At 42.4% G+C, this 13,989-nt stretch overlaps 1 protein-coding gene across 1 annotated transcript in view; it reads right to left on the bottom strand.

Annotated features, from left to right (window-relative positions):
- LOC109869939 (TANK-binding kinase 1-binding protein 1) overlaps nt 1–13,989 on the bottom strand; it is a 121,971-nt gene that overhangs the window by 29,178 nt on the left and 78,804 nt on the right. The window contains exons 6-7 of the mRNA XM_020460262.2: nt 11,217–11,419; nt 10,959–11,020 (exon numbers count right to left, since the gene is read on the bottom strand). Coding sequence (XP_020315851.1) covers nt 10,959–11,020; nt 11,217–11,419 — 265 coding nt within the window. The remainder of the gene's footprint in view (nt 1–10,958; nt 11,021–11,216; nt 11,420–13,989) is intronic.

The following is a 13,989-nucleotide window of genomic DNA, read 5'->3' as shown; positions in this document are numbered from 1 at the left end:
TCAGCTCCTGTAATTATGCTAAGTGACACTCACTCAGATAGTTCAGAGGTGGCCAGTCCTAACTTGGGAAATCTTATCACACAACTCGCCCATCAGATAGGACAGTCTATATCAGCTCAAATTAGGAAGAAAGGTGAGGGGAAGGAGGATAGTGGTGCACATGCTCAGAGCTCCAGTGCAGGCCAGATATTCACTGACACACCCTCCCTTAATTTATCTGGTATGAAGTTGGTCATGCGGTTTAAAGTTCAAAACAGCTGATAGGTGGACAGCAACTGAGATACAAGAACGTCTAGATGAGAATCAGTCTGAAATGAAAGGCCAAATGTTGACCAAGTCAAAGCGCCCTGCTGCTGTGAGACAGGTGGTCACACATGTCCAGACGCCTATACTTGAAGATGAAGTGACATCTTGTCCAGTGTCTCCTAACCATAGTGAGGTAATTGTCACACCCTCTAATCAAACTGAAGGAAACTGCATGCAACCATGATAAGCTTACTTGATCGTGTGCTAACGCAGAACACTCAGACAACAGTAAGACCGCAACACCCACCTAACCAAGGGTACTCTTACAGAAAATATTGCAAGGTGTGTAACGGTTCAAACAACTCTACACTTGCACACTGTAGAAGGGAGGGTCTGTGTTTGTCATGCTTTGAGTCAGTTCACTGGAAGAAAAACTGTCCGAAGCCTGGGCCTAGATACAGTGAGGAGCAACCAATGGTTGCAGAGACGTTAAACTAGCGGACCCGCATTTGGAGGGGGGATATGCAGATCAAGAGAAATAAGCCCTCGAGTGTGATGAAGCTTTAGAACGACGATATGTGAACGCATGTAGTACAGCACCAGAAGGGGTTCGGGTCATAGCGCAGAATATACAAAGAGTAATGCCATTTGATGAACTGTTTTATGCCTCAGTCACTGTAAATAACCAGTTCCAGTTGAAAGGGATGCTTGACACTGGCTCCATGGCCTGTACTTTAAGTGAAGCAGCAGAACAAAGAATGCTTGCGGAAAATATTAGTCTAGAGAAGAAGCCACGATCAGAGCCAGTCATTCTCGTTGGTGTCGGGGGAGAAAACGGCACAACCAAAATGCATGTATGAAATTGACCTTAACGTGTACGGGATTAGTTGTTTAGTCCCTGTGCTCATAGTCCCAGGTCAGCACGATGATCTCATTCTCGGTACAAACTTGATAAAACACCTTATGCATCAAATGAAGGGTACTGACGAGTACTGGAGACTCATATCAGAATGTACTTCGCAGCCATCACCTGCAGGTGAGTACTTCTTGAACATGATGACTAACCTGACATGTTGGCACAGTGAAGAAATGCCCAGAAAAATAGGGACAGTCAAACTCAACCAGGCTGTCACACTCCTCGCTAAACAAGAGCATCTAGTATGGGGGAGGCTTCCCAACAGCGTGCCAATGTCTCCAGGGAGCACTATTGTGGTCGAACCCACTTCATCCAAGACCATGCCACAAAATACCATGGTGGGTCGAGTCATCACACCCATGTGGGGCGACAGGTGGGTGCCCATGAAAGTCACCAACCTATCGGACAAACCTTTCACTCTAAAGAGAAACTGCAAGCTGGCTGATGTGTCTCCCTGTCTGGCTGTGGAGGACTTCACCGTTTTCCAAGGCTCCTGCAAGATGGAAGGGGGAACTCTAGGAAAGCAGCCCATCACAACCGACTCCGTGGATTTGAAGCAGAGACTGCTAGATGTAGGGTTGGGAGAGATTGACATCGAACAATCAGTCAAGCATCAAGAGAGAAATTATTTATTAACTACAACGGTGTGTTCTCCAAGAGCGCTCTGGATTGTGGCGAAGCCAAGGGCTTTGAGCATCGCATTTGACTCACAGAGGACATACCATTTCACCTACTATATCGGAGGGTTCCGCCTGCCCATTACCAGAAACTACGACAAGTGTTGACGGAAATGGAGGAACAGGAAATAATCACGAAATTCGTTAGCGAATATGCTTCCCCTCTAGTAATGTTGTGGAAGAAAGATGGTGGTCTTTGTATATGTACAGATTTCAGATGGCTAAATGCAAGGACACTCAAAGATGCACGTCACTTCCACACCAATCTGACTGTCATGCAGCCCTAGGGAGAAACACCTACTTCAGTACCATGGACTTGACGTCAGGCTTTTACAACATACCTACAGTTGAAGTCGGAAGTTTACATACACTTAGGTTGGAGTCATTAAAACTCGTTTTTTAACCACTCTTGTTAACAAACTATAGTTTTGGTAAGTTGGTTAGGACATCTACTTTGTGCATGACACAAGAATTTTTCCAACAATTGCATACAGACAAATTATTTAACTTATTGATCACTGTAGGAGGTACTGGTGCACTTCGCAAAATAAATGGCATTATGAGGAGGCAATTTTCCTTTTACCCCCTTTTCTCCCCAATTTCATGGTATCCAATTGTTTAGTAGCTACTATCTTGTCTCATCACTACAACTCCCGTACGGGCTCAGGAGGGACGAAGGTTGAAAGTCATACATTCTCCAATACACAACCCAACCAAGCCGCACTGCTTCTTAACACAGCGCGCATCCAACCCGGAAGCTTAAGGACAACAAAGTCAAGGTATTGGAGTGGCCATCACAAAGCCCTGACCTCAATCCTATAGAAAATGTGTGGGCAGAACTGAAAAAGCGTGTGCGAGCAAGGAGGCATGCAAACCTGACTCAGCTACACCAGCTCTGTCAGGAGGAATGGTCCAAATTCACCCAACTTATTGTGGGAAGCTTGTGGAAGGCTTCCCGAAACGTTTGACCCAAGTTAAACCATTTAAAGGCAATGTTACCAAATACTAATTGAGTGTATGTAAACTTTTGACCCACTGGGAATGTGATGAAAGAAATAAAAGCTGAAATAAATCATTCTCTCTACTATTATTCTGACATTTCGCATTCTTAAAATAAAGTGGTGATCATAACTAACCTAAGACAGGGAGTGTTAACTTGGATTAAATGTCTGGAATTGTGAAAAACTAAGTTTAAATGTATTTGGCTAAGGTGTATGTAAAATTCCGACTTAACTGGAGTAGGGAAAAAATAAAACTTGCCGACAAGTGGGAAGCTAATGTGTTCACGGTCATTGACAGAAACCTACATACACACATATGGCATCATGAGCTGGTGGATGATAAAGGAAACACCAAGGGGGTTCTAACTCAGTTTTAAAAAGGGTTTTCTTTATTTCTTCTGTTGTTCTGAGGATTATTTATGGATATGTAAAGCCAGTCGTGGCCAAATGTTTTGAGAATGACACAAATATTAATTTCACAAAGTCTGCTGCCTCAGTTTGTATGATGGCAATTTGCATATATTTCAGAATGTTATGAAGAGTGATCAGATGAATTGCAATTAATTGCAAAGTCCCTCTTTGCCATGCAAATGAACTGAATCACCCAAAAAAAACATTTCCACTGCATTTCAGCCATGCCACAAAAGGACCAGCTGACATCATGTCAGTGATTCTCTCGTTAACACAGGTGTGAGTGGTGACGAGGACAAGGCTGGAGATCACTCTGTCATGCTGATTGAGTTCAAATAACAGACTGGAAGCTTCAAAAGGATTGTGGTGCTTCGAATCATTGTTCTTCCTCTTTCAATCACGGTTACCTACAAGGACACACGTGTCGTCATTATTGCTTTGCACAAAAATGGCTTCACAGGCAAGGATATTGCTGCCAGTAAGATTGCACCTAAATCAACCATTTATCGGATCACCAAGAACTTCAAGAAGAGTGGTTCAATTGTTGTGAAGAAGGCTTCAGGGCGCCCAAGAAAGTCCAGCAAGCGCCAGGACCGTCTCCTAAAGTTGTTTCAGCTGCGGGATTGGGGCACCACCAGTACAGAGCTTGCTCAGGAATGGTAGCGGGCAGGCGTGAGTGCATCTGCACACACAGTGAGGCGAAAACTTTTGGAGGATGGCCTGGTGTCAAGAAGGGCAGCAAAGAAGCCACTTCTCTCCATGAGAAACATCAGGGACAGACTAATATTCTGCAAAAGGTACAGGGATTGGACTGCTGAGGACTGGGGTAAAGTCATTTTCTCTGATGAATCCCTTTTGTTTGGGGCATCCAGAAAAAAGTTGATCTGGAGAAGACAAGGTGAGCCCCACCGTCAGTCCTGTGTCATGCCAACAGCAAAGCATCCCGAGACCATTCATGTGTGGGGTTGCTTCTCAGCCAAGGGAGTGGGCTTTCCAGCATGATGGAGCACATTTCCATAAGGCAAAAGTAATAACTAAGAGGCTCGGGGAACAAAACATCGATATTTTGGGTCCATGGCCAGGAAACTCCCCAGACCTTAATCCCATTGAAAACTTGAGGTCAATCCTCAGGAGGCGGGTGGACAAACAAAAACCCACAAATTATGACAAACTCCAAGCACTGATTATGCAAGAATGGGCTGCCATGTGGCCCAGAAGTTAATTGACAGCATGCCAGGGCGGATTGCAGAGGTCTTGAAAAAGAAGGGTCAACAATGCAAATATTGACTCTTTGCATCAACTTCATGTAATTGTCAATTACAGCCTTTGACACCAAGTAACATCTGACAAAAATATCTAAAGACACTGAAGCAGCAAACTTTGTGAAAATTAATATTTGTGTCATTCTCAAAACTTTTGGCCACAACTGTAAGTGATGTGTAGAATGGTGTCAAGGGATAATGTGATGTGAGGACGAGTGTTGTATGATGTACGTGGCATCGTATTTGTCTAGAAGGTTCTCAGGCCTGATCAATCTTAGATTCCTCTGAATCTGCTTGCAGATAGCTTAGGTAGCAGAGATGAGATCTTGGTGTTCACGTGTGCCACTTATAGTGACTTGTAGTTCGCAAATGTTCACAAATTCACAAGAAAAGACAAGCAAAAGTTATATCGTCACTGATTTAGTGTTGCATGATTGTTTATAGGAATATATATAATGTGAATGGGGATAATGTTCGAGTGCAACTTTGCAAGGCTAGCTCAACTATCGTTAGCTTTGTGGCGGGAGAGGGTCTCTTTCCGGTGCAGACATTGTGAGTTTTTAAAATGATTTTCTCCTTGGTTTTCTGCACTGTCTTTTATCAGGTAAATATACTTGTATGGAGTCCAGTCTGCAGCAGTAACTTTTGCCTTGTATTTGTATCCATTCCATTAAAAGAGAGACAACCGGCTGAATTGTGTCCAGAGCCTTATGTTCCACCTACACCTTACCAGAACACAACACAGAAAGGTACCGGTGCAGAACCGGTTACACAGACCTTTGGCATTCTAGTTGTCAATTTCTTGAGGTAATCTGAAGAGAATTCACCCTATACTGCCTGAAGCACCTCCTACAATTTGTATTGGCTTGATGTGCACAATTTACATACCATATGGTCAAGTTGCTCCCACAACAGCTCAATAGCATTGAGATCCTGTGGCTGTGCTGGCCACTCCACTATAGAGAGCTTCTTCCCTAAATAGTTCTTGCATAGTTTGGAGCTGTGCTTTGGGTTGTCCTGGAATTTGGCTCCAATTTAACGCTGTCCACAGGGTATGGCATGGCAGTGCAAAATAGAGTGATAGCCTTCCTTCTTCAAGATCCATTTTACCCTGTACAAATATCCCACTTTACCACCACCAAAGCACCCCCAGACCATCACATTGCCTCCACCATGCATGACAGATGGTGTCAAGCACCTCTCCAGCATATTTTCATTTTTTCTGCATCTCATGAATGTTCTTCTTTGTGATCCGAACACCTCAAACTTAGATTTGTCTGTCCATAACACTTTTTTTCCCCCAATCTTACTCTGTCCAGTGTCTGTCTTCTTTTGCCCATCCTAATCTTTTCTTTTTATTGGCAGTCTGAGATATGGCTTTTTCTTTGCAACTCTGCCTAGAAGGCCAGCATCCCAGAGTCGCCTCTTCACTGTTGATGTTGAGACTGGTGTTTTACAGGTACTATTGAAGCTGCCACTAGGTAGTAATGAAGCTGCCAGTTGACAACTTGTGAGGCGTCTGTTTCTCAAACTAGACACTCTAATGTACTTGTCCTCTTGCTCAGTTGTGCACCAGGGCCTCCCACTCCTCTTTCTATTCTGGTTAGAGCCAGTTTGCTCTGTTCTGTGAAGGGAGTAGTACACAGCATTGTACCAGATCTTCACTTTCTTGGCAATTTCTTGCATGGAATAGCCTTCATTTCTCAGAACAAGAATAGACTAATGAGTTTTAGAAGAAAGGTCTTTGTTTCTGGCCATTTTGAGCCTGTAATTGAACCCACAAATTCTGATGCTCCAGATACTCAATTAGTCTAAAGGCCAGGTTTATTGATTCTATAAACAGAACAACAGTTTTCAGCTGTGCTAATATAATTGCAAAAGGGTTTTCTAATGATCAATTAGCATTTTTAAATTATAAACTTGGATTAGCTAACACAATGTGCCATTGGAACACAGGAGTGATGGTTGCTGATAAGAGGCCTCTGTATGTCTATGTAAATATTCCATTAAAAATCTGCCGTTTCCAGCTACAATAGTCATTTACAACATTAACCTGTTTAGTGTAGAGGGCAGTATTTTGATGTTTGGATGAAAAACGTACCCAAATGAAACTGCCTATTTCTCAGGCCCAGAATCTAGAATATGCATATCATTGTCAGATTAGGATAGAAAACACTCTAAGTTTCCAAAACTGTCAAAATATTGTCTGTGAGTATAACAGAACTGATATTGCAGGCAAAAACCTGAGGAAATTCCAACCCGGAAGTGCTGTTTTTCCTGAAACCTCTCTGTTCCATTGCATGCCTTCCCTCCATTTAAAGGGATATCAACCAGATTCCTTTCCCTATGGCTTTCACATGGTGTGAACAGTCTTTAGACATAGTTCCAGGCTTTTATTCTGAAAGATGAGCGAGAACGATCACATCGCATCAGTGGATGGCTGGGTGCCAGCAGAGTTTTGCAAGCGCAACAGCTTGGAGCAGACATTTTCTCTCTCTCTCCTATTGAAAAAGCTACGGTCCGGTCCGGTTGAAATATTATTGATTATTTATTGTAAAAAGGATTGATTATAAAAAACGTTTGACATGTTTCTACGAACTTTACGGATACTATTTGGAATTTTATCTGCCCTGCCCTGACCGCTCGAAGCCTATGGATTTCTGAACAAAACGCGCCAACTAAATGGAGGTATTTTGGATATAAAATAATCTTTGTGAAACAAAAGGAACATTTATTGTGTAACTGAGAGTCTCGTGAGTGCAAACATCTGAAGATCATCAAAGGTAAGCGATTCGTTTTATTGCTTTTCTGACTTTCGTGACCAATCTACTTTGCTGCTAGCTGTTTGTAATGTTTTGTCTGCTGAGAGAGATGCCCTTACATAAACGCTTGGTTTGCTTTTGCAGAAAAGCTTTTTTGAAATCTGACACGCCAGGTGGATTAACAACAAGCTAAGCTGTGTTTTGCTATATTGCACTTGTGATTTCATGAAAATTAAATATTTTTAGTAATTTAATTTGAATTTGGTGTGCTGCAATCCAACAGATGTTGATGAAAATGATCCCGCTAAAGGGATGGGTGCGCCAAGAAGTTAACAATGTCTACACTGTATTTCTGATCAATTTGAGGTTATTTTAATGGACAAAAAGTGTTATTTTCCTTCAAAAACAAGGACATTTCTAAGTGACCCCAAACTTTTGAATGGTAGTATACATACACCGTACAATTTCTCAATAAAAGTTCCATTGGTTAGTGATATTTAATAAAAGGTCATGATTACAGGTATCGGTATCTAAAGTCACAGAGCAGTGGAGGCTGCTGAGGGGAGAACGGCTCATAATAATGGCTGGAATAGTTTTCATGTGTTTGATGTATTTGATACCATTTCCAGTGATTCCACTCCATCCATTACCACGAGTCTGTCCTCCCAGATGAAGGTGCCACCAACCTCATGTGTCACAGAGGCAGTAGTAATGAGGCCCCATAGCCCCTTTAGGCCTCTGATGAAACAAGCACTAAATATGTGCGGGCTTTCGACTCTCATGTCCACAGCCTACACACCGTCAGAAGCCACTGTACAGTAATAACACATTTATAACACAGGAGGTCTATTCTCTGCTGTTCCTTACTGTGTTCCCTTTTACTTTCTGAATTTGTTTGAGATTGAAAATGTGATCTCCATACTGTGGAACTGAACAAAGCAATTACAATTGTAAGCAAGTATGTCAACCATGTCAAGTTCATTCCAAAATAGTCTACACAATTCAATTATCACATTTAATAATCTCTGCATTCTTCTGCAGGGGAATTACAAAATTTGAAGCCATAATTGTCAATGTCTCCAGAACATGCAACACGCGACCAGTTTCACAAGAATCTAAGAGCCATTTACATTAAACAAGAGCTCTTACAAGAAGTCAGCTCTCATTCAGAAAGAAAATAAGGTGAGTAAGGCAGTGAAACCAAGATGTGACTGAGGTCTGGAAAAGTAGTAGGCTTCCCCTCCCTGGCCTCTGCCCCACTCAATCTCAACCCCTCTACAGTGCAATTTACATCCACTTTCTTACCGAAACAGTATTCACGTTTCACATGTTGGTTTTTCATACAGCTAGTGGGCGAGCTGTATGTGGTGTGACTGATGTGTGTAGGAGGATGGGGAGACTGAATGGGGTAGAGGGGCGCATAGTCCCCACAGAGGTGTCAGTGCATGAAGAACTGCTGTCAGGAAACATTGTGCTCACACTGCCCTCTACTGTTGTCTTATATATTACCACACAAGACAAAACTGTTCCCCACATTGAAAGACACAGTGGTCCACAAAATGATCCAGTGCAAGGTGTATGGGCACTAATGTACTAGTAATATCAATGCATGCAAATGCAATGGAAAGGCCATTATTCTAGGCAGAGTTCTACTTTAAGATGGGCCTGGAAAAAAGCTCATTTAGATTCTAATGAGTTCCCTAGAGATGACCATTTAGACCCTCTAATGTCTAGACCAGCGATGGGACTAATTTAAAGCATAGTAATAAATCAATAAAATACAAATGTTTGGCGGGAGGGGAAGTCAGTCATGGTCCCAACTTACTGTTGAAAGTTAGAATAATAGAATACACAAGGTGCAATTTCGCAAATTTGGTTGTGCATCAGCAGTCACTTAATAAGGAGCATTTTATTTTCGATTGGTAAATGAGTCTAGCTGTCAGCTACAAAGCTACACTCTGAATCAGAGAGGTGCGGGGGGCTGCCATAATCGACATGCACGTCTTCGGCGCCCGGGGAACAGTGGGTTATCGGCTAGCTCAATGGCAGAACGACAGATTTTGACCTTGTCAGCTCTGGTATTTGATTCAGCAACCTTTTGGTTACTGGCTCAATGATCTAGCCACTAGGCTACGTGCCACCTCAGGCCCATTGTTCATCAGTTATCATATTAAAAACAGCAAATATTTGCCTCTACCCTATGGAAAAATGTGTAGAATTGCAGGAAATTGTAAAACGGACAATGAACACAATTGCCTTTTATCAATGGCAATTTGAATGCACAGAGATACCGTGACGAGATCCTGAGACCCGGTGTCGTGCCATTCATCCGCCCCCATCACTTCATGTTCAGCATGATAATGCACAGCCCCATGTCACAAGGATCTGAACACAATTCCTGAAAGCTGAAAATGTCTTCTTCCATGGCCTGCATACTCACTAGACATGTCACCCATTGAGCCTGTTTGGGATGCTCTTGATTTACGTGTACGACAGTGTGTTCCAGTTCCCGACAATATCCAGCAACTTTGCACTGCCATGGAAGAGGAGGGACAACATTCCACAGGCCACAATCAACAGCCTGATCAACTCTATGCGAAGGAGATGTGTCGCGCTGCATGAGGCAAATGTGGTCACTTCAGATACTGACTGGATTTCTGATCAATGCCCCTACCTTTTTTGTAAAGGTATCTGTGACGAACAGATGCATATCTGTATTCCCAGTCATGTGAAATCCATACATTAAGGTATAATGAATTAATTTAAATGAACTGATTTCCTTATATGAACTGCAACTCCGTAAAAAACTGTTTCATATTGCATTTATATTTTTGTTCAGTGTAAATTATTGCCACCGTGGCCCGCCAGTGTAACTGCTAAACTGCTTACTGACTGTACACTGTACTGCATGATTGTAGCAAGTTTACTAACACGTTATTTCTATTAGACTATGTTGACTATGACATTACTTTAGCTAATATGGTGACAACGATGTAGGCCTTGTGTAGCGGTTATGATCTGAAGGTTTGGCTTGGAAATGTTTTTTTCACCTGGTCACAGACAGCTGATGTGTTGTGCATTAAAATCCACAAGCAAAGGGAAAAGATGAGAGGAGGAGAGCACGTAGATGTGAGGAGGAATACGACGAGCTGTTTGTATGTGGCTATGACCTGTGCGCACCTACGTTGTAAACTTCCATTCATTGGCTAGGTTGCCGCAATCTCATGATGTAGCAGCCTCAACCTATCGATGTTACGTTGAACTGGGTGAATGGAATATGAATGACAGTCATCCAATATGCTGTAATAGAAATAAGGCCTTGCTCATTAAAAAGCACTGACCTCCACTGGTGTTGTAGGCAGACCCACGAGCCACTGCGGCCCCCGTCCCCATCAAAGTTGCCCATCCCTGGTCTAGACCTTCAGATATGAGTCAGGTACAGATCCTAGTGAAACATTACTGTCTGCTACTATTCTCTCTCTCTGTCTCTCTTCTCCTCTCTCTCGCCCTCTGTATGTCTCTCTCTCTGCCACTCTCTCTCTCTCTCTCTCTCTCTCAAACTATTTATCTCATACCTCTTTCTCTCCTTCTGTTCCTCCCAAACTCTCCCTCTCTCTATCCGACAGCTAAAAAGTTACAGGTCTTATGGTGTCACATAGTAAATGGTTGTTGTCGTCACTTACTGCTCATCTCCCACCTTCTTTATCCACTCCACATCACACTGCTCACACGGCGAAGTCATTTCCTGCCGAAGTAGAGCATGAAATTACATTAGCATGCAGGTGCTCGAAGTAGATTGGACAAAATGTGACAGCAAGAGCCAGGCGAGAACAAGAGTTAGACAGAAGTGACTATGCTTAAGAAAATAGAGGGAGAATATATCAGTTTGTTATACATACCAGTGTGTTAGATATGTGTGTGTGTGTGTGTTGTTCACTGACCCTCCCTATGTGGTTGTTCTGGATCTGTCTCAGCTCCTCCTGCAGTCTCTCACACTCGGCCTTCACTTCCTCTTCCCTCTGACACGCCCGCTCGGCCTCATGCCGCGCCCTCTCTAGCTCCACCTCCAGACGCTGCAGCTTCAGGTCTGACAAAGTGTCTAGACTACGAGAGCTCTGCAGGGTCAGCGCAGGACAGTCCAGCACTGGGGAGGGGGAAACACACACACACGCACAAGCGCAAACACACACACTCACAGCATCAATCTAGAGGGACTTAATTATCCCAGTGTTTATAACATCCATCATTGTACTTTGATGTGAAGGGATAATAAGGGATAGAGAAGTGAACTTAAGGCCAGATAAGAACTCCACGTTTCTTAATTTTACACTTTGGCGGTTGAGCGTGTGTGGGCACAGCCATGGAGCCAAGCTCATACCGACTCCGTTCTTAAACCAGTATGGATTGTTCAGCAGGAGACGTATTTATTTCATCTCACCCAGCCAGCCAGCCAGCCTCCTCACACAACACATAGACGTTGACACTGGAATAAAACACATACAACGCACACCGATACAATACACACATTTGTTTTGGTTTTTCTGTTGTTGTGTTTTTTAGGGGGTAGATCAGCTTTAATATTGCAGATACTGGGTTCTATCAACGTAATTGTCTGCATCATTTCCAATCCCCGTCTCTTTTTTTTTCTTCTTTTCAAAAAACAGAAACATTTATTTTTTGCTCTGAAGCTTAGGTGGAGCAAATGTGACCCGTTGCACGTCACCTCTTCACAGGAGTGGCATTTTAATGTTTTATTGTTTTTTTGGGACACGTGAACCTTCACATGCTTTAATAACAAACTTGAATGCCATCTGTAAATATGAATACAATTGTTTAATAACAACCCTAGTTGGTTTAGCCACGGAAGAAATACAGGAACCTTCCTGCTAGCCATGATTGTGTGACAATGGATGGTCTGGAAATGCAGAGAGATGAGTTTGGATTGGTCTGCCATGTAGCATGCTTCTGTCTATAACATAAGCTGCAAAGTATGTGTGGATAATCCTGTCTAGAATGATATCATGAAGAACTATGCAAGTAACCATTTAACTGTACCGTTTAGACCTTCTGTATCCTGTGCATGTGACAAATAAACTTAGATTATTTGATATAGTGTGTGTTTACCAGAGACAGTAAAGTGAAGAACAACATGACCTGCACCAAAATCAGATGATAATATAGGCCAAGGACTAGATATTGCTACTTACTTTCACCACTTTTAGTCTTGAAATCTTTGTTTGTTTACTACACCGTGAATCCTTAAAGATATGGGTGGCTTAAGAGGCACACTAAGGCTTAAGAGAGTGTGGACGATGCTGCATATGGGTGTAGACAAAGAAGAGCTCTCCAGTAGCTGTACCAAAACATTCAAGGGCCATTTTCTCAAAAGTGGGGTTACAAGTTTATCAACTTTCAAAGCAGAATGACTTTCTCATTGTTCCTCAACTGCAGTGTATGATATACAATTTTCTAGCTCTGAGTTTCTACTATCCAATGTAAAAACCACCACTTCAAATTTAGCTACATAGGACCGAATCCAGGTGGTGGGTCACAAATGTTCCCCAATGCTAGAAAGGGGCCTGAGTGAAAACGTTTGGGAACTAGTTTGTGAATATACTATATACATTTTACGAACACAATACATTTTACACCATCTTGTTTTTCTTGCTACCCTCAACCCATCCCATCTATCTTCTACTTGCCATTCTACTTTTCAACTGTGCTGTGATGTTTCACAAAAAAGCTTTCTATCCTCATAGTTTCTACAGATTGTAAATTAAATATAAACATTCTTACTAAGAGTATTATTATATCATTGATCAAATGACTATGGCTTTTCAAGTCACCCAGTAGTGCTATATGCATAATTAGCTTTGGGTAAATGTTCATTCCTGAACCTGCGACCAAAACCAAGGTAGATATGGGCAGTACCAAAACAAGTGATGTAAGGATTCTGTCTCTTCGCAGCAAAACCTACAAACCTGGGATGGTTGTATCCCCCATATACATACCATTCTATTGATTGCAAGAGTTTTGTACACTACCGTTCAAAAGTTTGGGGTCACTTAGAAATGTCATTGTTTTCCATGGAAACATACATGAAATGAGTTGCAAAAGGAATAGGAAGACGTTGACAAGATTATAAATAATTATTTTTACTTGAAATAATAATTGTGTCCTTCAAAATTGCTTTCATCAAAGAATCCTCCATTTGCAGCAATTTCAGCCTGCAGACCTTTGGCATTCTAGTTGTCAATTTCTTGAGGTAATCTGAAGAGATTTCACCCCATGCTTCCTGAAGCACATCCCACAAGTTGGATTGGCTTGATGGGCACACTTACATATTATACGGTCAAGTTGCTCCCACAACAGCTCAATAGGGTTGAGATCCGGTGACTCTGCTGGCCACTCCATTATAGACAGAATACCAGCTCGCTGCTTCTTCCCTAAATAGTTCTTGCATAGTTTGGAGCTGTGCTTGGGGTCATTATCCTGTTTTAGGAGGATATTGGCTCCAATTAAACGCTGCCCACAGGGTATTGCATGGCATTACAAAATGGAGTGATAGCCTTCCTTCTTAAGATCCCTTTTACACTGTACAAATATCCCACTTTACCACCACCAAAGCACCCCCAGACCATCACATTGTCTCCACCATGCTTGACAGATGGCGTCAAGCACTCCTCCAGCATCTTTTCATTTTTTCTGCATCTC

Source organism: Oncorhynchus kisutch, linkage group LG25 (assembly GCF_002021735.2).
Source record: "Oncorhynchus kisutch isolate 150728-3 linkage group LG25, Okis_V2, whole genome shotgun sequence".
NCBI lineage: Eukaryota > Metazoa > Chordata > Actinopteri > Salmoniformes > Salmonidae > Oncorhynchus > Oncorhynchus kisutch.
This window is presented reverse-complemented; position numbering and strand designations above follow the sequence as displayed.